This window comes from Micrasema longulum, unplaced genomic scaffold (genome assembly GCF_059751315.1).
Source record: "Micrasema longulum isolate JH-2025_06_02 unplaced genomic scaffold, ASM5975131v1 h1tg000617l, whole genome shotgun sequence".
Lineage (NCBI taxonomy): Eukaryota > Metazoa > Arthropoda > Insecta > Trichoptera > Brachycentridae > Micrasema > Micrasema longulum.
The window spans coordinates 334,938-362,363 of record NW_028277813.1 but is presented as its reverse complement, the minus strand read 5'-3'; the positions used below and the strand labels follow the sequence as shown (position 1 = coordinate 362,363).

The 27,426-nt window shown below is 35.6% G+C and overlaps 2 protein-coding genes across 2 annotated transcripts in view; one reads left to right on the top strand and one right to left on the bottom strand.

The window, feature by feature from the left end:
• Positions 1-455: 455 nt before the first annotated feature.
• Positions 456-7,245, bottom strand: LOC148280091 (histone H2A). Its single transcript, XM_088228943.1, has 3 exons — positions 7,005-7,245; positions 4,274-4,481; positions 456-3,411 (listed from the first exon to the last, which is right to left on the bottom strand). Exons 1-3 carry the CDS (start codon positions 7,024-7,026, stop codon positions 3,231-3,233), a joined length of 411 nt encoding a protein of 136 aa, XP_088085069.1. The 5' UTR covers positions 7,027-7,245; the 3' UTR covers positions 456-3,230.
• A 139-nt stretch (positions 7,246-7,384) lies between these two features.
• Positions 7,385-27,426, top strand: part of LOC148280090 (cilia- and flagella-associated protein 44) — a 49,980-nt gene continuing 29,938 nt past the window's right edge. Inside the window, exons 1-9 of the mRNA XM_088228962.1 lie at positions 7,385-8,298; positions 14,547-14,709; positions 15,777-15,931; positions 16,796-16,959; positions 17,784-17,914; positions 18,004-18,141; positions 19,482-19,658; positions 21,110-21,355; positions 23,006-23,137. Of these exons, the coding sequence (XP_088085088.1) occupies positions 7,610-8,298; positions 14,547-14,709; positions 15,777-15,931; positions 16,796-16,959; positions 17,784-17,914; positions 18,004-18,141; positions 19,482-19,658; positions 21,110-21,355; positions 23,006-23,137 (1,995 nt within the window). The 5' untranslated portion in view covers positions 7,385-7,609. The remainder of the gene's footprint in view (positions 8,299-14,546; positions 14,710-15,776; positions 15,932-16,795; positions 16,960-17,783; positions 17,915-18,003; positions 18,142-19,481; positions 19,659-21,109; positions 21,356-23,005; positions 23,138-27,426) is intronic.

Here is a 27,426-nt window from a genome sequence, read left to right as displayed (position 1 = left end):
GAAGCGCGGTAGTAACGGCGATAACTAATTTAAACTGATCTAATATGTGCTGAACTCCATTGATCTACTGACTTGTACCTGGGGGTGCTACTGCTTTTATAGTAACATTGTCCAGTGTTTACTTCCTAGTGGGAAATTGAGATCATATTTTATTTCCCTTACTGCCGGCAATTTGACGCCCACGCTAGGTAATCAGCCTTTTTTGTTTACCTACAGGAAATGCATGATTCACATTCCGCACTGTCCTTAAGACGATAGTAGGCCAGGCGAAAGTGGGCATTGGTTTCCGGGTGTGTTGCAAATTCGCGTATGTAAATAATTTTTGGTATTTTGTAAATGATATTAAAACTTTTGTCTTTTAAATAAAGAAGCTTCTGTGCAATCTTTGTTTACTTCCACTCTAAAATCCGGCATCTAGTTTTTGGGAACATTTTAAGTCAATGAAACACAAAAAATATTAGAACATCAGACGAGTAAAATGTAATAAAATAAAACATTACGTACTCCGCACATATACGAAACAAGGGTACAATTACAATTGGATTAAAAATAATAATTATTCGATTGAACAAACAAAAATCTGACTCCAAGGTCTGTAAATTAATAACACACAATAATTTTACAGATTCTGATTAACAAGCAGTAAATGGATAACAATTATTTCATTAATTAAGAATTGTAATTGAGCCATTTTGAGAATCAAACATTCTATCATAAAAGGCCATATTTACCTAAAATAATGCGCATTATAAAGTTTAAGACTTTTTAGAATTACAAACACACAATAATATTACGAATGATGATACTTCTTTTTCCACGTCCGCACCTAAGTGGAGCATGCGAACATCACCAGTGCCTCCGGGAGACCTTATCGCCAGCCAACACTCACCTCCTCCCACTTAAATCCCGAATCCCCCTAGTTCAACCGGATAAATCTAAAAGATCGTCATCTACGGCCTTCCAGGATGGCGAGAGCCCGTAAGTGTGAAGAACTCGCGTTTAAGCTTCCCTGAGGCATCCCCACCATGTGTCCAAGCCAAATGATGATTTGATTGTTTATGATATAAATGTACAAATTTGAAATTCAGTTTATCCTTTATAAAAATGTCAAAACAAATAAATTTATACAACTGAAAATCTTACAAAATAACATCATTGTAACTAACGTTAGTAAATATTAACATATATATAACCACTTATCATGTTCGCAGTGTGTATCGGCGTTGAGAGGTGCCTGTCTCTTCATCGGAACACTCACTACATATGGCACTACCTGATATGAGGAGCACCGCTTTACCCACCATTAAACTACTGGAATTCTTCCTTAATTCTGACCTTTCTTTGGATTTTCAAATTGGTAGGACAATAAGCTCGTGTTCCCACCAGCTGAGACATACCAGTCGCTGCACCCAGAATCTTTGATTCCCTACCTAGATATAATTAACATTAGTAACACGACCGCAAGACACAATCACTATACTTGCAGTATCTACATCCCGCCTTATATTTTAAAATTCAAACTGACGCGCGTCCGGCTCAAAGTATTTCTCCGAACTGTATGTAACAGGCGCACGGAGCATGACAAGAAAGACATTTTTGCAAGCTTTTACCTAAGTTCCTGCATTTATTTCTAATGGGATTTAAAAAATAATAATTTGAGATTTTAATCTCCATAGACATTTACCTAACTTCCTGAATAGAATCGAGAGTTCAATCGTCAATAATATAGCTTCCGTTGGAATGATGTGAAGTGATGTTTCTAATATATGACCCTGATATTAAGTACACTGTGGAAGGTGACAGCCTCCCGATGAGAGATCAGTATATCTCAAAACCAGTAGACATTGAGAAGGCTGGTTATTTATTAATATGTACCAATATTAGTTTAAAATTTTGACCACTAAATTGATGATTTAAATATAAATAATAAAAAATACATTCATTAAATTAATACTGTTTTTGATAACTGCTTTCTTTAAAAATATTTATGGCTTAATATAAAAAATAATCAAACATTATAATATTAAGAGCTACTCCCACTCACATGATACTAAACAGTTAAAATGGCAGTTAATTATTAATGCTCTGATGTTTCCTCCAAATTATTACAATGATGTACATACGTAATTACTAAGATATTCAACAATGATTTACTAAACAAATCACTAATGTATACATTTTTCCAAAAGGTAGATAAAAAAAACAAAACACTATTTTGATTATGAATTTGCATAACCCAATTTATTTTTAGTGTCGACATGTTTCGAGGTTATAGTTTAAGTCCAGACAATGACGTAGTAACTTCGAAACTGGTGGACGCACAACTCAAAAATAAGGTGGTTTATAGTTTTAAAATAAAAAATGTTAAATTTCCAGAAAAATTAACATTTTTGATATTTAAAAAAACACACAAAAAAGATATTATATGAAACGGGCAGGTATCTCACTATTAAGTTGCACAGAGAATTTGCCACTTTTACATATTTTTGCAAGTGGAAGTTCATTCATATGTATCAAAACTTGTATAAAATGGCTAATGGTAAAAATCATGTTTTAAATTACATCGCTTACATTATTATTTGTTTAAATAACAATCAGCATTGCTTTTAAATATTTACAAGGGGTATTTTAAAATTATCATCCGCCTTGTAGTGTAGTGGTTTATATTTTGGACTACTATGCATAACATGAAATGTTTATTTGAAAACTTTTATTCAATCTGAGAAAATTATGAAACATTATACATATTATATATTACATAATTTCCCAGACAGATCATAATGTTGTTTATGGAATTTCATAAGGTTTTACTTTGGATAAACTAGTGGTCCAAAAAAAAAGTATTTTTAATCGATTTTAAATAACTGATCATGTTCACTAAACAAACGTACGAGATATGTTACAATTTTTGTACCAATTCAATGTCCATTACGTGCAAATTACTAAAGGATAATTCATTTTCTTGATTGCTACAATAGGAAAGACAGATCTAGAGTTAACTACGCCTTGAAAATATTTTTAGCAAGTGTTTTTATGATACTTATAATTATCCAATATTTTATTTGTTAAAAATACCAAAACTGTTTGCTTTTGGAACCATTATTGATCTAAATTATTATAAGTCAAATTAAAAATAACAACGCTCGGTGACCGGGTGTGTAATTGCAGTGATTGATTGTATCTATTCTAATTTGATTATTATTGTGTGCATAGCTCCTATTCTGGTCGAGTTAATACTCTTGTGACATGGGTTTCCCTGACGCCGTAGTCGTCTTGGTGTTAGTCTTCTTGGGTAACAGGATAGCGTTAATGTTGGGGAGGACTCCGCCCTCAGCGATGGTAACTCCAGTCAGCAGTTTATTGAGTTCCTCATCGTTCCTCACAGCTAACTGGACATGTCTCGGGCAAATTCTGAAACAAGAACCATTATTACACTGGCAGTATTGAGCAAGTCCAAATCTTCGGGTATTTTATCAAAATTGACAAAAATTTCAACAGAGATAAAGAATCTCTTTAGATATTATGGAAGTCATTTTTAGCAGTTTATGATCTGGCATTGATTACCTTAATATAAAGGAATACACTAAGATATATTGAGGCTTTACTGACAGATTGCATTAAGTCATTAAAACAAGTTTCGGGATAATCGCATTTAAAGCTTTTTTATTCTTTCAATGCATTATTTCTCCCACAATTTTCTTTTATTTCAATTTTTTTAAAGCTTTAAAAGAGTCATCATTATTCTAGGTATAGTATTTAAAATCAACATCTTGCACCTTTATTCAAAAATATTTTAAATATAAGACTGTTGACTTAATGCATTCTGTCAGTATAGCATCGATATATTCCAAATACTCTTTTAAGGCTTAAAAAAAAAAAAAAATTGTGGGAGAAATAATGCGTTGAACGAATAAAAAAGCTTTAAATGTGATTATCCCGCAACTTGTTTTAATGACTTAATGCATTCTGTCAGTAAAGCCTCGATATATTACCCACATTTTTTATTTTTCATCTTCCGTTATTTTGTCTGGTATGGTAAAGTAAGGGTTTGGGTGTTTGTGATTTTTTTTCGGTGTTTGATACTGAATTTTTTAGTTTATAGTGTTTATAATATATGCACAAATGTTTCGTATTTTGTCTATACAATTATATTGTTTTATACTTTGTTTAAGGCATAAACCGTTAAAAAACAAAAAAACCCTTTTATCACATCTCGGAATTATTCACAAAATGATAGACGAAGTAGATTGGAAAAGATCTTATTTCAGTATACCTGGATTTCTTGTTGTCTCTGGCCGCGTTGCCCGCCAGCTCCAGAACCTCGGCCACCAGGTATTCCAGCACAGCCCCCAGGTACACAGGGGCCCCTGCGCCTACGCGCTCCGCGTAGTTGCCCTTTCGCAGCAGGCGGTGGATGCGCCCCACCGGGAACTGAAGCCCCGCGCGATTGCTGCGGGACTTGGCCTTCGCCTTGGCTTTACCTGGAACATTCCGCAATCTCCAGTCAGTGAGGAATCGCTATTACAAACACCCGCAACAAAGTGGTCACGGATTGGAATAATCAACCAAACTAAGCTACGCAACTACTACTATCTACAAATTAAAATTAAGTTTTCTGAATGAAAAATAAAATATGTATCCAATTTTTTTTTTTTAAACATGTTCAATCATAGGTTACCGACAAAGATACTTTAAATTTTCATACAAATATTCACATTTCCGTACATAAATATCAATTTTACTTTATATCGTCTTGATATGTCCCGATAAAGATAGCGATTGTAATAAGGATGGGGTTTTTTTTTTACATTTTTAAAGTAATAAAGGTCTATGAAATACTATCCAGTAAAAATTTTTTTTTTTGATATTTGTAATTTTGAATTCCCGCAAAAACGGTCATTACATTGGCCACGATTTATCTTCATTTTCAACTTTGTTCCAAACCAGTAGAGTTTTTTTAGAACATTGTCACGAATCTTGACATCACAACTATTGATGCCAAACATGTCACGTTTTTCTAGTGACATATTTTTTAAATATTTTCTTTTCTATAAAAACATTTCTCCACAATATCCATATTGATTTTGAAAACACAACTAGTTATTCTAAATCCATTTCATATATTTTTATCGGTGTTCGTAGTATGCGATATTTTCATAAACATAAGCATTTGAGAAACGCCCGCTCTATTTAATTATTTATTTATTTGACGATTGTGGTCTGCATTAATCTATTTAACCCGTCGCGTAATGCAGACTGTAAATACAAGGTAGAAGTTAATCAACAGAAAGCAGATAGCTGCTAAACTGCCGATATGTACGTAAAAACAGATCCATATTATCCACAGAAGCCGTATTCTGCAAGCGAATCCCTATTAAATATAGGTAAATTCTGACTTGCATTCGTACAGCTTTTGGGTGAGTAAAACAGTGCACGAGATCTCGCTCGAATATTATTCGGAACATACAAACTGATCTCTTTCAGTATATTTGGATTACATATACTTCCAGAAATCAGAGATAAAAATATTAGGAGCCTTTTGGAATCGTTAATAAATTAATATAGACATACTTAAACTTGACTTGCAATTTGCATACAACACTCAATCACACACCCGCTAAACCTACATCATATACTTTCACATAATAATTACTACTTAATAATTCATTTCTATTAGTGGATAGATTTTAGTTTTATAAGTACATAGATAATATATTATAGTTTTCAATAAACTGTGTTTTCTTTATGCTAAATTTATTTATTAATTCCGAAAGACTCGTATCAATTATTTTTATGATAATTTAATAAGACAGTAGGCATCATGCCTATATGGAGTGGTCGTCCCTTCCCAATCCTGATTTTATTATAACCCTTTTATAGTTCTTTTTTTCCTTTTTTCTTTTCTTTTTCTTCTTTTATTTTTGCACCACAACAGGCCAGGAGGCCCAATTACAGTGGGAAATTACATCGCAGAAAACCCAGACTTGAGAAAAATCACAATAATTTTTTTTTGTGTTCTCACCGGGAATCGAACCCGGAACCTTCCGTGTGTAAGTCAAGCATCTTAACCACTACACCACGGAGGACGCCATATGGTAGAATATTAACCTAGCCAGACCGAAGGGGAGGATTCAAATTCCCCATAGACCGATTTTAATTCGATAACTCAAGTATTATTAAAGCTATTTGCCCTATATTTTTTGTAATCATGAAAATACAGAAAAAAGTATTTTCCTGTTTAAATTTTCAAATCGTTTAGTATTAAAACAACAAGACGTAAATAATACAAGGGTCGATTTCACTTTATGTGCATAAGCATTCGGCAAACTAACAAAAATGAATAAAATACACGAATGAGTAAAGTATGTGTACGTGAAAACATGAATAAATTATTGCACGATCATAAACACTTCCAACATAATACCCACCATATACAAGTAGGCGCCGGGGTCGTTTGGTCCCCCCGTTTGGATCATGTGTAATTTTTGGATGCTTAGTGAGTAAAAGGTTAAAGCATTATATTCTAATTTCATCATTCTTGATAAACAATACATTTTTTTAATTTTGCCATTATTACTTAGTGAAAATATGTAAAAAAAAAATGTATCTACCTACTTGAGATAATACTATAATAGTTTTGTTACACTTCGATTGGTGGAAAAAACGAAAAAACGTGAGAGAACTGAAAAAAATACATGTGCTAAAAAACTGAACGAATAACGAATAAAACGGAGTTTTTTTTTGAGAAATTACATTCTTAATCCCTCTAATCTTGAATAAAGAACATAATTAGAAAGCGGCCGCTATTTATTCTTTGAGTGCAAAATCCGGAGTAAATCCATAACCATAAAAATATGTTGGGACAATAAAATGAACACAAAATAATCTTAAATGGCGTCTAAATTATTTTAAAAAACGAGTATTGTAACTAAATACAGAATAATAAATTGATTCTACAGTTATTAGTCATTAGCTAATTAATCTTTTGGTTTGAAAATACTTACCTCCACCGCCGCGTCCAGACATTTTCAAAGTAGGATTGGGGATGGACAGATAATGTAATAATGATTTTTTTATCAATTATTAGATTATAATTATATTACAAGATAAAAACAATAAATATAAGAAAACTGTGTGTATAGGTTTGAATAAATCGGGAGAATTCTTATTTCGCGTTTGACAAGTAACAAATGACAACGACGAAAACACGCTACCAGCAGCACAGCAACTTTCGCGCCTTTTGCCGTGGTGTTGCTATATGTATGTCAAGTAACAGTAAATAAATTCCCAGTGTAATTGATTATTCAGTAGTTCTTGTGTGGCAAATTCGTTGTATTTTATGGCAATGGTTATTATTTCTCGAGAAGGTTTTATCGGCACAGGAAATAAAAATATTTAAAAAATAATGAATTCATACATAAAATGTATTCTAAATCTTTTATATTTTTGATGGATCCAATTATTACTAGTGGTTTTTAAGTTGAAATAAATCCCGTGGTAACTATGAGTACAACAAATTCAATATGTGCGTTGCTTAGTAATATATGATATCAAATAATTCAGACGATGTTTTCGTGATCATAATTTGTTTACTCGAGGTTCCGGTAAAATGGAAAACGAAAAAGACGAAACTGTCGATGCTGAATTAAAAACAATAGACAAAGAAAACGGTATTGAAAGTAATCCTACGAACGAAAATGGTGACGATGAAGGATCGAAAAAAGAAGAAAGCTTTTCTGCAGATGGTGTAGAGCCATCAGAAGCAACAGAGGAATCTGAGCCCACCGACCAAGACGAAAAAACCGAAATACTTGAAGCTTCGACAAATGAGAAATCTCAACCCACTGAAATAGATAAACAAGTCGAAGGCGATGGCTCTGAAAAAGTGAAAGTAAGTAGTACTGAAAATATTGAAGATGGAGCAGCAGACAAATTACAACCTTCTGGAAAAATTGAAGGCTCCGACGCTGGTGAATCTGAAAACATTGAAAGTGGTGAAATTAAAAATGTAGAAAGTGCAACCAAAACGATCAAATCTTCTGATAAGACCAAATCGAAAGAACAAAAATCCGAAACCAAAGAAAAAGGTGAAACCAATGATCCCGCAGCAGACAAGGTCGACTTAGACGGGGAAGAAGGAGAAGGAGAAGATGGCGCTAGTTTTCATGGAAAAATTCTTCCGGAAATATTGAGTGAAGATCAAATAACTATTCTGACAGAATATGATGAGAACGATTTTAAATCAACAGCTGTTCGAAGTCCGAATTCCACAATTCCAATAGACATATTTGTTCCTATGTATCCTTTTCCAAAATTTTTCAATGCTCTCAAATTCTTATTTCCTTGTAAGATAAATACAGGTGTACCGGACCATGCCAATAAAAGATTCATCTTTTTTTAAAGGTAAAGTAGCACTTGCTTCATTTTGTTTGTCCGCCTCGCGGTGTAATGATCGGCGCATTTGCCTACCTCGCAAGAGGTTTCAAGTTTGATTCCCGACATGGTTGGCATGAAATATTTATTTTAAAAGGTGATTTTACACTAGTATATTTCACTGTTCCCGGACTGGCACCTGAAGCGTAAGACTAATTATCTTACTGATTGGTATACCAATGCAGTGCCCCTATGCACCTTTAGGTGCTGTAAAGGAATGATGACGTTTCATTTTACTTTTTAAAAGATTCATATTTATTGACATTTGAGATATTTGACTACAAAACTTCTTCTTCTTCGTTTTTTCATGGCCTTTTCACATCTCAACTTGGGTGTTCTGGCCAGTGTCGAGTAGTTTTGTTTTTTTTTACATATATACACATGTGTTAGTAATATAATATGTACAAGTTAGTATGTTAGTATTTAATATAATATATACATATAATAATAAAACATATTTACAGCTTTACACCATTTACAACTAGATATTTACATAGGATTTTAAATACACGTTTATTGGGTGGGGACAGGAGAGTTAGAATATGAATAGGGAATGGGATATTAATATCAGAGAGGTCGGATAGGAAATCAGGATAACAATCATTTATGGGGCATCCAAAAAAAATATGGTTTAAATCTTCCTCATCTAGCTGACATTCGCAAATGGCAGAGTCCCGGACATGGATTCTGAACAGGTGAGAACCATTGCAGCAGTGCCCAATGCGCATTCTGCATATGGAGGATGTCTCAAACTTGTTCAGAATCACTTTGGAAAACCAAGGCTTTTCTGTAACATTTGGTTTCAGTTGGAAAAGATGTTTACCCTTGGCTTGGGAAGAGGCTACCCAATATTCTTGCCATGTGCGAAGTTGCTTCTCCTTCGTCATAACAAGGAGATCACCTAGTGGTAGTAAATTACTATAGGCAGGATCCCCGGAGTGGACCGCCTCTTTTGCTAACGCGTCCACTTTTTCGTTACCGGGAATACCACAATGGCTAGGGATCCAGGACATAACAATACTCTTATTGGATGCCTCTGATATAGAAAGAAGAAATCGAGTTTCCACGCAGAGCTCATCCTCGGGATAAAAGGATGGAGGGGATTTGATTTTTTGTAAGGCACTCAAGGAATCCGACAGGATTAGGAACTTGCTATATTGTGAGCTTAAGGCGTATTTGACAGCTTCTCGGATTGCGATACATTCTGCGGTAAATACAGATGCATTCTTGTGCAATTTGTACAATCTTTGAAAGTTGTTGTCTTCACAATATATAGCCGCACCCGTATGGGTTGCCGAATCTGACCGAGATCCATCAGTGTAGATAATTTTCCAACCTATCCATCTTGACGACCGAATACGGTTGAATGTACACCGGGGCTGTAGGTGGCTTTCGACTCCGAATGTGAGTTCAATACTTGGGGCATAAATAGAAGTTTTATATGGGAAACGATAAAGGGGAAGAAGGTCTTTAGGGTAAATGTTAAATTCGAAAGATTTGTAAAAATGAAAACTGTTGACTAGTAAAGGGGGTGGTTTATGAAACCAAAAAGATGAGGATGTCACGCAGTCAGAGAGAAATTGTACCTTTTTGAGGAGCAGGTTGTTTTTTTGGATAGAGCATTTTAGAAGAAATCTATCCGCCAAGTATTGTCTTCTCATACCAAGTGGGGGATCACAAGCTTCTACTTGTAAAGCGTTAATTGGAGATGACTTCATGGCTCCGACGACTAGTCTCAGACTTTGGGATTGGATCCGGTCAAGTCTTTGGAGATTCTTTTTTGAACAAGGTTCTAAAAGGAACGAGGCATAATCTAGATGGCTCCGGATATACGCAGTATAAAAAAGTCTCTGTATAAAAGGGTGGCTCCCCCACCATACTCGCGAGACTGCTCTTAACGTATTCAATCCGGCTTGACACTTGTTTACTATATGATTTATGTATGAGTTCCATGTAAGATGAGTGTCCAGAATTACTCCCAGGAACTTAATCTGGGACGTAAAAGGTACTATCTCATCTCCGTGTTGAATTTTTATGGTTGGGATTTTTCGCTGTCTACAAAAGGTTATGGCATTACTTTTACCAGTCGATAGATCCAAGCCATGTTCCACTAACCAATTCCTGATGTTTCTCATACCTAAATTTAGAGTATTTTCTAGATTATTTGGGTCCTTCCCATATGTATACATGAAGAAGTCGTCCGCGTATTGAAGCAAACTTGTCTCTGAGGGAACAATTCCGCTTATGTCATGCGTATAGATATTGAAGAGAATCGGGCTCAGGACAGAACCCTGAGGTAGTCCCTTGCTCAACTCTCTCTCCACCACAGCATGACCGCGAACACTGATTTCTACCTTTCTGGAGAGAATCAAATTTGCTATAAAGGAAGTGAGTTTTCGCGGGATTCCAATTCGTAGCATTTTAGCTTCTAGAATATGGATAATAACATTGTCATATGCACCACTTATGTCCAGACAGACACCTATAAGAAATTCTTTCTTAGTAAGAGCGGCTCTGATATCAGATGTCAGAACCGACACGCTTTCAATAGTGCTCTTTCTTTTCCTGAATCCAAATTGAGACTCGGGGAGAGTTTTCGAGCTCTCCACAAACCAGTCCAAGCGTTGTCTCACCATATGTTCCGCCACTTTCAACAGTGTGGAGGAGAGGGCTATGGGGCGGTAGGAAGACCCAAAGTTTGGGTCTTTGTTGGGTTTAAGGATAGGGATAATGGATTGGGTTTTCCATGAAGGGGGGATGTTTCCTGATTCAAAGATCATGTTGATCAATGATAGGATGTAGGAGAGGGTAGGATCACTGTTATGTTGGATAAAACTATACAGTATACCGTCAATCCCTGGAGCTGAGTCTGTGAGCCGGGTCAGAATAGTCTTCAGTTCATCTAAACTGAAGCTATGATCTAACCAGCTTCTATTTGTAAACTGGTACCAATAGGGAGACTCATTCCAGTTATTTGCGGTCTGCGGGGCTAATTTGTTGGCGAACTCCTCAACCCACCCTAGGGTCTCAGGACGTCTCACTGGTGGAGTGAAAGAACCTCTAAATCGACGTATCATGCTCCAAACAGTTGATATAGGCACGTCTCGTGATAAAGAGCAACAGAAGTTTTTCCATCCTTGTCGTTTCTTGTCTCTTAAGAGGCGTTTTGTTTTAGCTTCAACCTGTTTAAAACTCAACAGGTTTTCTAGGCTCATGTTTAAGGAGTAAACTTTAGCTTGCTTTTTCCTTTTCAAAACTGCCTCCGCACATTCGCTATCCCACCATGGGGCAGGGGGGGGTTTACTTCTATTGCCTTTCTCCTTTACAGGGACATGTTTGTCTGCTGCTTCGACGATGCATGATGACAATGCTTCATAGCACTTCACTACATTCTCTTTCGTCGGGGTGGGCAGCTCGTTCACTTTAAGTTCAATGTCGTCAGAGAAGTATCTCCATTTAACTCTTTCTGTAATGTATCTCGGTCTTCGTCTTCCCCCAGGGGATAGGCCACTTTGGCAATATCTATGGCTGGATATGAGGCTGACTACTATAGGGTAATGATCACTACCAATAGTGTCATCCTTAATTGACCATTGCACAGATGGTGCCATTGCAGCGCTGGAGATGGTGAGATCTACTGCACTGGGTCGCTGATTTGGAAGCTGAAGGCGCGTCGCGGAGCCATCATTAAGGACACACATATTCAGATCATCTAAGAGATCAACAATATCTCTTCCCAACCTGTCGCATGTCGGAGCACCCCACAGGTCATGGTGAGCATTAAAGTCACCAAGGATAAGGAACGGAGGGGTCAATTTTTGGAACAAAGATAAAAGTATCGATTTTGAGGGTTTGTTGGTTGGGGAGATATACATGGAAAGGATGGTCAAGTCATTAACCTTTGCAGCTGTCACTTGGAAAGGACAGCCATCAGTCTTGACATTAATAGGGATAAAGGGAAGGGAGTTTTTGATGAGGAGGGCAGAGCCACCCTTCCCATCCTCACGATCATCTCGCAGACAGTGGAATCCCCGGAATCTAATAGTAGATCCCGGGACCATCCACGTCTCCGAAATGGCCGCAATTGAAATAGATTCTTCTTGCAATGTATGCAAGAGATCTTCTTTTTTATTTAAAATGCTATGGCTGTTCCACTGCAGAATCCTCATCTGAGGAGCCATGGTGGTGGTTAAGTAGGGAGGTTATATTTAAAAGTTGATGGGCGACGTTGGACGGTATTTGTGGATTGTTTTGAAGGATTGATACTAGAATACTCAATATGGTAGATATAATTGTATTGTTCGATGTTGGGACTGTGCTAGGAAAAGCATTCCCATTAGAACCAGATGGAAGTTGTCCATTCGGGAAATACAGAAGTGAAGGGTCATGATGAGGAACATTAGGTTTGGAAGGTAGTTTTTTTGACCTCGACTTCCTCTCTACTGATTTTTTGTAGGATATTGGCGCGGAGGGCGCGGGCATAACAACATTGACATTCGGTTTTGTCGTTTTAGAGACGATTTCTGCATAGGAAATCGTCGCTTTTCCGAACATTTTAGAAGCTTCAATATATGAAATGTTTCTGTCAGCCATCGTGTGTTTTATGTTTTGTTGCCTTTTAAGCTCAGGGCACAGCTTGCTGGTGGCAGAATGGTTACCAGAACAATTGAGGCATTTTATATCTTCAGCCGCCACCGTGCAGGATTCCCCATTGTGTGAGGAGCCACACTTGTAACAGCGCACAAGGGATCTACAGACAGTCTTTGTATGTCCGTACTTACAGCATTTAAAACACTGAATTGTCGGAAATACGTAGAGTTCTACGGAGAGGGACACATTGAAGATGGAAATGTGGGAAGGTAGAGATTTTGAGTCGAAGGTCAAAACCACCGTGCGGGAGGGTTTCCATTCGACTACGTCACCATTACTCGATCTGTAATTCAGTCGTCGAGCCTTGATTACTTTTCCGAATCCATGAGGTACCTCGGCATTCTCCACAATGTCCTGTTCAGACCAGTGCGAAGGGATGCCTTTGGTAACACCTTGTTTAGTTACTAGGAAAGTCGGAATGAAAACGTTATAATTATCTTTTTTAGCTATTTCTGATTTTACAAACGTATTGGCTTCGTTTGCCGTCTTAAACTCCACAGAAATACGGTTACGGCCGACGGACTTGATTCCGTTCCAGGCAGTCCGAATATTGTTTCTATGAAGAAATCGACCGAAGTCAATATCGTACAAGTTGGTTTGGGTGACGCCGTCTACTTGTACTTTTGTTACATGTACGATAAATGGAGCACGATCCATTCCATTGTACATGCGGGATTGGACTTTGGTAGGTGTGGTAATAGGCGGTAAAGTGTTTGTGACCTCTGGAGTACCTGGGTTTGTAGATGCAGAGGGTCGGGGGCTAGGTGTTTTGTGTGGGAGGGGGCGGTCTGACTCAGAACTCGATTTCCTCTCCGAATTTATAAGTTTGAGTTTTTTTGATTTAGGCCTTATTGTAACAAATTCGGCGGGATCTGGAACAGTGTCCATTGTACCGCACGACGAATCTGATTGAGATCCATCCGGTGGATCCGGAGGTTTTTCTTTATCGTTCATTTATAACAAAAAATAAAAAGAAAGAAAAGTACAAAATAAGTTGTAAAAACCAAAAAAAATTTTGGCTACACGTGTATGGAAAAAATAATTGTTACCTGGTTATTAGGTTTCGGGACAGGGAACGAAAACAAACACAAACTACTGAAAACACTTAATAATAGATAAAAATTTTATGTACACCACTCTTTTTTTTAACCAAATTAGTGAATTATTTCGACTTTTTAAGGAAAAAACACAATAATTATTATCTAAGACAAACAAAAACGACCGCCACCACTGTTAGTCATAGACAATTTTTTGACTACAAAACATGAATAAAAGTATACTCTAAACTATAATTTGTATATTCTCATGACGTCATATTCTGCTATCAACTCATACTTGTTCAAAGTGTTCATTAGTCATGAATAGGCAATATAGCTATTCATAAGATTGTTGCTCAACTTCCTCACTCTTAATAAAAGATATCAAATAAATAATATAATTGGAATTCTTGACAAAGTAAACAGTCATTCCTTCGGGTACGACTGCCAACACAACTACAACTTATGCGCCTGTGATGAGAATGTGATAGCCTGGGCAGCCGGTTCCTACATCACATTCTACAATGTTATTACTAAAGAAATATACTTCCGGCGGAGTTCCACTGGGGGATCTATTGGCCACATCACGGTATGTTCTATAATCGCTAAATCAAATCAGTTAGAATTTGAAAGAATTGACAATGACAACATTATTAATTGGGATGTAAAAGATAACTTTATGATAAAAGCTGACAACTTGATGTCCTACTGCTACTGAAAATAGCTTTTCAAATTTGTTTGATTTATTTATTTAAACACTTTATATAAGAGTGGATATTTTGCCTTAAGACAATTTCTTCCTACCTACCCAGACCGTTTGATTTGAGGAAATAAATGGTTAAAATGAACATATTGTAGGAATAATAAAATTGTTTTAATTTCATTAAAAACAAAATATAGATAAAGTATTTTTTTCAAATAGAATAGAAATTAATTTTTGTAAAAATCTACACTTTCCTGTCCAGAGAGGAGAGAGTATATTGTCGTTGCACATCAAATATGGGCCATGTGACTCAAAGCACATTCTGAGAAAATCATTAAGATGGGACTTTTTGGCATAAAGTAATTAATATTTTAAATAAATATATTACTTTATTGAAAAACACTGTTTTTTTCCTACTTCGTCCATACACATAACTTTTATTTTCGGTTTAGTTTTTTTTTAAATTGATTTTCTCAGAATGTGCTCCGAGTCACATGGCCCATATTTGATGTGCAACGACGATATTATGGAATGAAGTAAAGGAGACTCACTCAGATATTGACGTTTCAATTGTTATTTAAATATGAATTAAGTCTCTCGACATTAGTGAGTAGATTTTTCCTCAATCGAGCAGCTTATTCCGTGAAAGAGGAGAGTGGAAAAACTGCATTTTGGCCTTTTGCATGGAAGTTCATAAATATATTTCATAGAGTGAAACAAAAGTATTTATTAATTTGTCAATTAGAAATCATTATTATTTAGCTTAGTGGATAAAGTCCATAGACTACAGGTCTAATTCGCAATTAGGTTTGAGTTCCAGAACAGACAGTTATTTATTTACTGTAAAATATAATGAATTTGTGCTTTATTTCAAATGTATTTTGTACTATTATCTAGATGCATGTAATAAAAACAATTATTGCACTACATGTTTTCTTCCCTCATTATATCAGAAAAACCCCAACCCAGAACTGAAGCACATAGCTGTAGGGGAAGGCGGTCTGCATTGGGCTGAACCCATCATTATAATATACGAGTGGCCCTCCATGTGCATGATAGCCGCACTCCGGGCTGGAACTCGGAACACATATGCCAATTTAGATTACAGGTAAATAAAAAAATAAAAACTTACTATTCTTCCACTAACACCTACTTATATACACAACCTGACAACAGATTCCTTCACGTTGACTTTGTTGATAGATAGGTAAGTTTTTTTTTTTTTTTTTTTTTTTTTATATATATATTTAGACCCCTGTATTTAGTAGCCTTACGTGTCATGTACAAGACTAAGGTACTCGGAAAAAAATAGTTTTTGCTTGTCTTGGAAATGGGATGTTTGATCACTGATTTTGGTTTATTACCTTTATGAGTCCAATCACCATTGTTACAAAGTTCAAGAACAATGGCGTGTGATAACTACTTTTAACTACAGTGTGGATATCTGTTAAGGATATTCCATCTTTCCTGCATTAGATAGGTAAGTATGCAACATTCACCACTCCGCCTATCTTTAAATATCTATTTTTCTTAAATTATTCTAGATTAAACCAACTGGTCCAGGGAGATGATAAAAATTGAAAAACCTTTTTTAGACGTTGCCTAATATGTTTGTGAAATAATTATGTCAGATGAACCCCTCACCTCTCACCCACATCAACAAAGATTTCAGCTCTTTAACTTTACAAAAATCAACTATGTGGAAGAATTGAAGAAATAAGGATTTTCAAACATGGGCAGAATGGTAAATGTTACTCCATGTGTTAGGTGGCCACTTACACCACCCAATGACAGGTCATGAGCCCTGTTAATCCCTAGATGTCAATATTCCCTTCTCTAAAATATACACCATAAAAGAAGAGTGATATAACCAGTATTCATTAATTATTAGTATGAAATACTCAAATTTACAGGATGCATTATTAAAATAGCAAGGGTATTTGCTTGTCAATGCAGAAATGTTGTATTCCAGTCCTGATGGGAGTCTCCTAGCTTCAGTAGGGGGAGCACCAGATTACAACCTGACCATCTGGGATTGGAAGAAACACCGAGTGATGCTCCAGACCAGTGCGTTCTCCTTCACCGTTAACAATGTCCAGTTTTCTCCCTATATTCCTGGGCAACTTACCACCAGTGGTAAATTGAATTTAGTAATAAGGCAATAATCTACTGAATATTGAAATGTGTTGTTAGTATTCCTCGAATACCCTTACATTTAAATATTTTGTACATTTTTATAGTAAAAATGTATATTTTTGATCATGTGCATTGCTAGTTTTATTTAGATTTGTATTTTATTTGTGTTTACATGTGATTTATGAAAAATAAGTTGTCTTTTTTTCATTTTCTTTGTATTTCTGCAATTTAAATATTATTTTTCATTGTTTGTAAACCGAATAAATATAACAAATTGGTTAATTTGCTATAATACGGTTAAATATTTTAAGATTTTTAGAGCTATTTAAATTCTACATTTTGCTGTCAAACTAAACATTGTAAAAAAATCAATTGTAGCTATGAGGAGAAAAATAACTTTAAATACCTTTACTTACCAGTTTTGATCTTATTTTAGATTCAAGTTTACATAATGTTTTGAGTAAAGTATAACAATGAAATAATCTATTTTATAATTAATTATGATCTTCAATGGAAGCCTTGTAACATGTATTCAAAGGATCATTTTTTTATGATATCTCCCTATATTTGCTTTCATCTGCTTATACCGCAGCCATCGCTTCGGGATTTGAGTATAATAAGATAGTAATAATTTTTTTTTAAATCAGAACATTCTAAAGTTGTCAAGGTCTTCTATCGAGATGTCTTGACCTTTTTTACTGATTAGTCATTTTATTATTTTATGTGCCAGGCGCGTGCACCATTAGCTTATATTTAGACGCTTAAGTTAGGCGCTTGAAATAATTATCAGTGAGGATGCTTGTTTAAATAAATTAATGTTTCAGGTGCTAGCCACATAAAGTTTTGGAAAATGTGTCCCACATTCACTGGACTGAAGCTAAAAGGTGAACTTGGAAGGTTTGGAAAAACTGAAATCTGCGACATACTGGGTGTTATGCCAATGCCTGATGAGAAGGTATATGGGTGCCATCAAATAAATAATTCTAAATGATATTATGAATATTTTCACAATGATTTTGTTGGTAACATTTGGAATTGTGTCAGGTCCTGTCGGGCTCATCGTGGGGTAACATTTTAGTCTGGGAGAATGGACTGGTGAAGTTGGAGGTGTGTAGAAGAGGAAGAGCCACTTGTCACTCGGCCCCCATAACACAGTTCTTAAGGTGTGCAGATACGGCAGAGGTGGGATTAATTACAAAGTGTTTTAGTGTCTAAACCCATCTTAGAATTTATTCTTTGACTTTACTTTTCAAACTTCGCTTTACCATTTACTAATATGGTTTTGTGTCCCATGTGTGTTATATTGCTATTTTAATATTGTGTTTCTGTTTATGGATAAGCCACTGTTTATTTCATAGGCACTGTACTAATAAATTAAATTCCTCAAATATGTCGACTGTCAAGTTTATTAATAAGACGAGTTTGAAAAAACAAGATGCAAGTTATGAATACAGTTAAATATAAAAATTTATCTACCTAAATCACTAATCAGATGGTTGTAAACAACCACAAAAAAATATGGTGAAAAACTTCTACAGAAAATGGTAACATTGCTTTGGTCAATGTGTATTTTTGGGTGATTGTTTTAGAAACCGTTGCAGGCGCCATCTCCATAGTAAACATCGGTCCAACTTACATGGGATCACTAAATAGACCATTACTTTGTCTCTATCCGCACCCAGTGGTGCATAGGGCACTGAATTGGAATTCCAAATGCAGTGTATATTGACTGTGTTCAGGACAAAGGCTTCAAACCACAACATTATGGGAAAAGTGATTTCATTATTTTAAACGTGTTTTCAAATAATTACATACGCCTTAAACACATTCTAGCGAGTAATATTGAAACCACACACACCTGTTGGCGCAATTCTTTTGCCAGAATGTGTGTCAGACCCACATAATTGGCTAAAAATATATTAAAGCTAATAAAACAATGCCGAAATTGCTATTTGAAACCTTTGTTAAAAGGTAAAGAGATCAGTGTAACCCTTCGGGTGGCAGTTTAGGAACACTGAAATATTGCAGTGTAGAACCACCTTTAAAATCAATACTTCACATCCATCCTGTCGGGAATCCAACCTAGGACCTCAAGCATGATAAGTAGACATGCCAACCACTACACAACGAGGCGGGCATATCTCTACTTGGTATCCATATTTTAAGATTTGACTTGAAAGTAACCATCGAGTCGAAAACACTCCTCCAGGATTCTGGTTCTGGTTTTATTTTACACACGGAACTATATTTCAACATATTTAATTGCTTTCATTTTTAAAACATTTCAAATGTCCTACTACTAAAGTACGCAATCCCCCAAAAAAAATTTTTAAATTTGGAAAACTGGACATTTGCTGTGTTTTAGTATGCATTTTACAAGCAATCCATTATTAATATTCCCACTTTGGAATGATAAAGAAAATAAAAAAACTGTTAGGAAGGTGTTTCATTTTCAGTGTGAAGCTATGGATAAAATATTTTAATTAGTTTTTTTATAAAATGCATTTATGATTTACTTTCAGGTGACAACCATCGGCATGGATGGGTCTATCCTCACTTGGTACTGGGACACGGTGGAGCAAGCCGACCCCCCGGAGAACGACCCGACAATAGAGCTGAATCCTGTAGCCGAGCTGAAGGTGGAGGGAGCGCAGATTATGGGCATCTGTCACAGGAGGAAAAACGAGTGGTTTGGACAGGTTACTTTATTTTATTACTTAAACTAATGAATCGACCTCCCCAGCAACGTGTTTTCCAAATAGACAAATAAGCTGTGCCTCCTACTAAATTGTAGATTATCATAAAAAATATTAACCTCTATGCAAGGATAACTGATGTACGTCTTAAATATTTTTTTGCATAAAGAAGTATAAGTATATGTACTGCGTACTGCGTACTGCATCGCTTGTGAAAAATCTCTAATTTAATTTATTCATAAAAAGGACATGGTAATGTTATCTATGGAAGTTTAGTGTAAATATTTTTAAGTAAAATGTGGATTTCTTTCATTGTTAACAAAACTACAAGGAAAACATTTTTCTCTCAAAAACTTGCTCTCTTAGAGGTTAATAATTAAAAAATTATCAACCGCAAGAGAGTAAAGAACGCAAGAAATTATTTGAGTGATTTGAAAAATGTTACATTTGACTTCTGTGGCCTTATTCTGTAACTTATTAGTTTCGCAAATTCATTTGTATCGTATGAGAGGGAAGGATAGTGAAATCTGATTTTGATTGTGTTAGAATGGACATATGACAAACGAATGAACTTACGAAACGAAATTGTGACAGAATTAAGCCTGCTATTGGTGATGCGTCCATATTTGTGATTGATAGGCAGTGCTCTGTATTGAAAGAACAAACGAGCACATAAACCCTTTATAGGACACATTTTTTGTTTTGATTCACGTCTTCCGAACCTAATAAAATATGTAATTTTTTAGGATAATAAACTAATTGCATTAGAAAATCTGAGTGGTAGACTGATTTACCAGTGTAGGTTATTACGATACTCTTGTGACATAAGACTTATTATGTGGTGCCGTCTCTTATCCGGAATATGTTTATGTGAAGTAGCATCTCCTTTCCGGCCGGAGATACCCAGTTTCTTATCATCTTGCGGTTACTTCAATTAACAATAGGAAAACAATGTCATATGGCAGTGATACTGCAATACCGCGTAACTATCAATTGAATTTTTTGCCAGGGGTTAAATATTAATAAAATTGGCATATTTGGATAAATATTAATGAAATTAAAGTGAATATATTGCTTTCGTTTTTAATCCACCAAAAATACCGCTGGAGTCCCTAGTATAGATTGAGAACATTTTAGAGAAGGGAATATAGAAGTCTAGGAATCTACAGGGCTTATGACCTGTCATTATTTGGTTTAAATGGCCACTTTACACACTGTGAAACATTTACCATTCTGCCTATATTTGAACATCTATATTCCTTCAATTCTTCCATCTGTTGATGTTTGTGAAGTTCCCATTTCTAAAATATTCTCCATTTTTGTTTTAGTATGTTAATATGAACAGCTCCCTAAGGGGTTGAATCCAGTTCATGTGTACGAAAATTCGGACAAACTCAAAATATTGTAATTTCTTATCTTATCTAACTTATATTTTAGTCCTTGTAATTCCTCAGGATGCGGGCGGTGGTATCTGGTCCCTGGACCTGGATGTGGACTCGGACAACTTCATCCCTCCTATACGGGAGGTGACGTGGCATGGGGGCCCTCTGGCGGGGCTGGCGGTCATGCGAGGGGAGCCCTTTCTGCTGACACTGGGCTGCGACGGGCGGCTCGGTCTGTCGGAAGCGCCGGATGGAGGCCTCCTGTACCTCGGGCCCTCGGAGGGGGAAGCCTCCTGCATGCTGTACTTCCCTAAAGAGGTGTACTGATTTTCCTTCTCCAACATTTTTCTATTTACTAATCGCAATAAATTGTTAATAATGATTTATTTTTTTAAAATTTTATTTTATTGAAATAAACGGCACTTAGTGCCTTTTACATATTAGTTACAAATATAATTAAATATACATACATGTAAGCATAAGTAATACAGAGCATTTAAAACAATATTATTAATTAACAAATTAAGAAAGTCTAAGACATATAAACCATATAAAATAATAAAATATTACCAGTTATAGAATTATTGATAAAAAAAAGATAATTTGGGATTAGAAATACTTTGAACCAGGTAAAAAAAAAAAAACTTTAAAAACAATATTGAATAACATTAAAAAAAAAATAATGTATGTATCACTATATTTTTTTAATAAACTATCTTTTAAATTGTTATTTCATAGATGGTTATGTCCGCTGGAAATGGAGCTTAGTTATGTTAACCCTTGAATACAAAGGTGTTCTTTATCAGACTGCGCGACTAGTGAGTGCTGAAATCCTTTCCCACCTGAGAGAGAGCACCGAGCGAATGTCACCAAGTTCCATTCAATCCTTTGAATTAAATTTATCTTTCTAAAAAGAGGGTTTTTCTCTATTTTCTACCAAAGTAGTATGTCAGACTACTCTTTTGTAATAATGCTCGGTACAGGTCGCCTTTATAATCTAGGGTTAAATAACTTATAAGGAGAATTTCAAATGGATGCGTTTTCGATTATTAATAATCAAATCTTCATAAATATTTTTTTTCTCATACATCAAATATATCTGTTGTGCTTTGATCTTTTGAGTATAAACAAAACCATTGTCATTTTAACTGTCATCTTTACATTTGAGTAGAGTTCATTCAAATCTTTAATAAACTTTGCTTTATGTGCGTGTAAAAATGAGTTTTCATAATAATCATTCAAATGAGTGTGCTTACACAAGTAGTAATTGAATGTACCCATATTTTCTTTTTCATGTGGAATAAATAAGTATGTGTAAAAAATAAATATAATCCAAGAAAGATACAAGGACAGTGTAAATTGAAATAAATATAGAAATTTTCCAACAAGATATCAATATATCCAAGATATTCTTTTGTTATACCACAATTTAATTTGCTGGTCTGCCCTTAAACCATATCTTTTTTATGTTATATCATGTCGACTGTTTGTTTCTGTAAAATAAATAAAATAAATGTTTTCCCTTGCATAAAATGACATGACAGATTTTTATTATCCTTTATATTGTTTCTTGTATTTTATTTATTTAACTTTTTGTACATAATAAATATTATATATCTATGCATTGGCGGGTTAATTGCCAAATGGCAATTTCTTCCAGGCAACTGATAAAATAAAAGTGTTATTTAATATATTTGAAAGAAAATAAAATAGTAAAATAAATGGACACAAAAATAGAAATTGCAATACTTGTTTAAACTAATTGAAATCAATGCTAGAGTCTTCAATTGGAAAGGGTAATAAAGAGAAAAGAAATGAGGAGAGATCGAGGTAGAAAACGGAGATGTTTCTCCCGTCGGTATTTAAACAGACATTCTGTAGAAACATCGATGGAGGACGGCAGATAATTCCACAGTCCAGCGCATGGACACTAGATGTATTAGTGTAAATAAAGTTGAAACCTTTCAGGTAGACCGTTCCGGAAGGACTTTGCTGATCGGTTACAATGACGGAACCTGTCGCTTGATAATCATATTCACACACAAACTCCAACCGGGAGAAGAGACTCTGTATGATAATAGCTGTGTTGGACTTCTGCAGGTAATATTTTCTGACAGATATTTTAACTTTTTGGTTTTTTTTTTTTTTTTTTTTTTTGTAGTTGCAAATTATTTGTACCTTGCTTTTGTTATGTGCAAGGTTTTATCGAATACATTTATCTTTAAATTATATTCCGTTGACTTCAACATTTTTCACCGTAGACTTACAATAATAAAAATAAAGCAGAATCAGAATAAACAGAAAAATTCTAGAAATATTACATTAACAAATAATAAAAAATATTTAAAAAAAGTAAAAGTTGGACACAAAAAAAAACAAAAGGAGCTAGATACCACCATTGAATAACTTAGCCTGCTTGATCGTCCCTGTAATGAATCGAACGGTCTCTCTTCGTGTATCATTACAGTTCAGGAGCTCAGCTAGGTTATTAGTCGCAGCAATCCGAGTGTTTATTTTGCATTCAAGCTCCCACCTCGGCCTATCAAACATTGGACAGTATACAAGAAGATGTTCCACAGTCTGCTCAGTGATGCCATCACATGGACAGCAACTATCGTCTCGCAGCCCAAAGCGATGCAGATATTCCCTCATGCATCCATGTCCCGAGAGAGCCTGAGTTAATTCATATGTAGGCGTTTCATGCTTCCAAAATGTTTTGGCCTCGTCTGTGCTTCTCAAAAGTTGCTTGATCCACTTATTGGCAGTTTTTTCTTCATAAATTTTCCTCCACTCATTTAATTTATCTTTTGAAAGGGACCACCTTACATGGCTTATTGGGACTTCATCAAAGTGCGGCCTCACTTTTTTGACTGTAGCAGCCTTGGCTAGCTCATCTGCTCTCTCATTTCCGATTTCTCCAACATGAGCTCTAACCCAGCAGAATCGAACATATATGCCTTGTATGCTGAGAGCATAGTGAAGTTTTTGAATGTTGCTTATAATGGCATTCGTGGAGTAAACAGATTTGAGCGCGAGCAGTCCAGACATACTATCGCTGTGAATTGTGATAATTGCGGGACTAGTTATTTTTCTTTGTATCCATAATATTGCACTTTCAATACCAATCAGCTCTGCCTGGAAGACTGAACACTCATTTCCAAGTTTAAGTTTTCGCTGGTCTATCTCCCTAAGTTCCTTGTATACAACAAAGGCCGCTCCAACATGTCCGTTCAGTTTGCTGCCATCAGTGTAAATATGGATAAGGCTAGTTTGAGTAAGTGATAGCGTATTTGTATTTTCCTCTAGATTCACTTGTATATTAGCACACTTAGCGGGATGTGGTAGTGAGCAATATTCAACCCGGCGCTGACATACACGGTCATTTGGAAGTAATTCGCTTACTCCACTACGTTTCGTTTCATCCAAAGACACGATTTCAGCAATTTTGAGATCTATGGGCTCAAGATCTGCAATTATCAGAGCTGCATAAAAAGATATCGTTCTATATCCCTTGCATATTTGTATAGCAAATAGTCTTTGTAAGGATCTGAGTTTTGAAATATTTTTTTTTACGTTTTATCGCAGAACCCCATACGGCAGCTGCGTACGTTATTACAGGAACTATTATCATATTATATATACATCTTAAAATATTCGGATTCAAACCCCAAGTAGATCTTGTTGCTCTTGTCAACCGCTGAAATAAATTTGTAGATTTGCATATAAGGTATTTAATATGTTCATTCCATGACAATTTTCTGTCGATCTCAACTCCCAAGAATCTGAAGTTTGAGACAGTTTGTAACGCTTGTCCCTGCATGTAAAACTTAGGCGTTATACCACGTTGTCTCGTACAGATCATGACATTTGTTTTTTGCGGTGCAAAGTTTAGTCGAGCTCGATGTCCCCATTCTACTAATTTATTAAGAGTGTCATTACCCACATATTCCAATTTGTCAGTGTCATTGCCAGATATGAGAATAATAATGTCGTCGGCATATGCCTGTATGTGAACATCTGGATTTTCACTATTGACTTTCAAGGCTTTGTTAACTACGGCGTTCCATAGCAGTGGTCCGAGAACGGAGCCTTGAACACAACCTATATTATTTTTCTTAGAGCATACACTATCAGATATACTCAATGTGATATTACGATCCCCAAGGTAACTTATAATTATATTATACAAGTTTTTAGGAATTTGAGCTTCTTTCAATTGTTCAATAATGTAGGGCCACCAAGCATGGTCAAAGGCTCCTTGGATATCCAAAGATATCACAACAGTTGATATTTTGTTTTTTGTATTACTATTTATTCGTGTAATCACCTCCATTAGTGCATCCGTTGTACTTTTTTGTGGCATAAATCCAAATTGGTATGATGAAATGAATTCTCTTTGATGGAAGTGCCATAAGATTCTTTTGGAAATGATTTTTTCAAGGATTTTCCCAAAAATTGATAATAGGCCAATAGGGCGATATGATTTCGGTTCGCTTGGGTCTTTTCCAGGTTTTTGGATAACGATAATTTTTGCGATTTTCCATTTTCTTGGAAAATATCCCATAATCAGGCATTTATTAACAATACTGTGATAAATGGATAAATTCGTGTTGATGGCTCGATGGCAGATATCTGCAGTAAAGAAATCTTCTCCTGGTGCCTTTTTAGCATTGAAAGATGACACAGAGTTCGTGACTTCTAATTCAGTAATTTGTGGATCATCAGGTATTTCATTTTTCCATGCAGATTTTGCACCAATTCTAGTGGTCTTTTGTTCATCTGTATCATCATCGGAATTATCATCGGGGAAAAAAGTGTTCAGCAATAATTCGGCTGTTTCCCTGTGAGTTTTCGTGTAGCCATCAGAAGTTTTGAGTGAGCTTGGGGTGTGCCTAGAAGTATTTGAAAGTATTTGCTGTACACCATTCCAAGGATTTCGGTTATCAATATTTTCGCAGAATTTGACCCATGAAGATATTTTTGCTGTTGCTATTGCTGTTTTGTATATCTCCCTATCCACTAGTAACTTTTCAATTAGAAATGGTCTTCTTAAATCACTGGCGTTCCTAATTTTATGTTTCAGTTTAAGCAAGTTTGCCTTCAGTTCGTTTAGGTTATCATTCCACCATGCACTGGATTTATTTTTTGTCTGTTGTTTCAAGGAAGGGATAGCAGCTTCACATGATTCACGGATTGATTCCTCATAGTTATAAATGACACCTTCTAGCTCATTTTCGGATGAAATCTGGTTAATGTTATCAACATTTAAACCATATTCAATAAATTTTTTCATAAGAATTCCGGTAAATTGGTTCCAGTCAGCTTTGTTGGTGTTGTATTTTCTAGTTTTACGTTCAAGACCTTCACTCACTTTTTGGAAGCTTACTCTAAAGGTTATTGCATTGTGGTCAGACAAGCTAATGACGGCACGATTAACAGACCAGTCAAGCACTTTTTCTGTCATATTACCAAACGTCACATCAATAATACTGCTAAGAACCAAGGACCCCCTAGTAGTTTCAAAAGTTGGCGTGGTTCCCTGGTTTGCAATAAACATATGATTGCCTGCTACGAAATCATTTATTTGATTTCCTCGTGAATTGTTTTCAGGACAACCCCACCAAGTACTTCTTGCATTTAGGTCACCACCGATTATTATTTTCACAGGTTTCGAATGTAAATACATCTCAAGAGGCCTTAGCAACACTTCCGGGTCAGTGGAAGGTGTTATATATATGGAACAAATTGTAAAGGTTGCACCATTATTTGCAGGAAAAGTCACTAAAACTAAACATTTATTCATATACTCACTTATACCGACCGATTTCAGTAGGGGGTTGAAAATAATGATGGCAGATTTGACAGGATTTTCCCGTGACGCCCCATTAGTATCTTGAAAAATTTTTTGGCATTTGATAGAGCAGATTCCGTTATTTCCCGTGTAAGGTTCTTGTACAAGCGCCACGTCGAAATTATTATTCAATTGTTCAAACTCAGAAGTAGCCGCCTTTGACCTTTGTAGATTTATTTGTATTACACGCAAATTACTTCCAATGCTGCATTTATTTGAGTTGTTTTCATCCTCGGCTTAACAAAAGTAGTTCTGGGAGAAACTGCTTGGGTAGTTTATATTTTCACGGCTGAGCGAGTCATGACTAAACGCATTGTGTTTAGCCTCTTTTTTGAACTTGATACAGTTGTGGCAGGTTTGTTCTGCTCCTTTATTGGGACAATTCCAGGTATTATGGTCTTCCGCACAATAACCACATCGAGATACACCTGTGCAGTACTTTTGGGTATGTCCGTATCCCATACAGAAATAACATTGCACCAGGGGTGTCTCGTCTTCGACAGTCACCCTCTGGTATCCGATGTTGGCCTTGCCTGAA

What these genes read in the sequence shown, in the direction of transcription:
- LOC148280091 (XM_088228943.1), bottom strand. Translation starts at nt 7,026, where the DNA reads ATGTCTGGACGCGGCGGTGGAG. An exon ending in GTCTGGACGCGGCGGTGGAG is followed by an intron (nt 4,482 to 7,004) that starts GTAAGTATTTTC and finishes GGAATGTTCCAG; the next exon opens with GTAAAGCCAAGGCGAAGGCC. An exon ending in AGAGACAACAAGAAATCCAG is followed by an intron (nt 3,412 to 4,273) that starts GTATACTGAAAT and finishes TTCTTGTTTCAG; the next exon opens with AATTTGCCCGAGACATGTCC.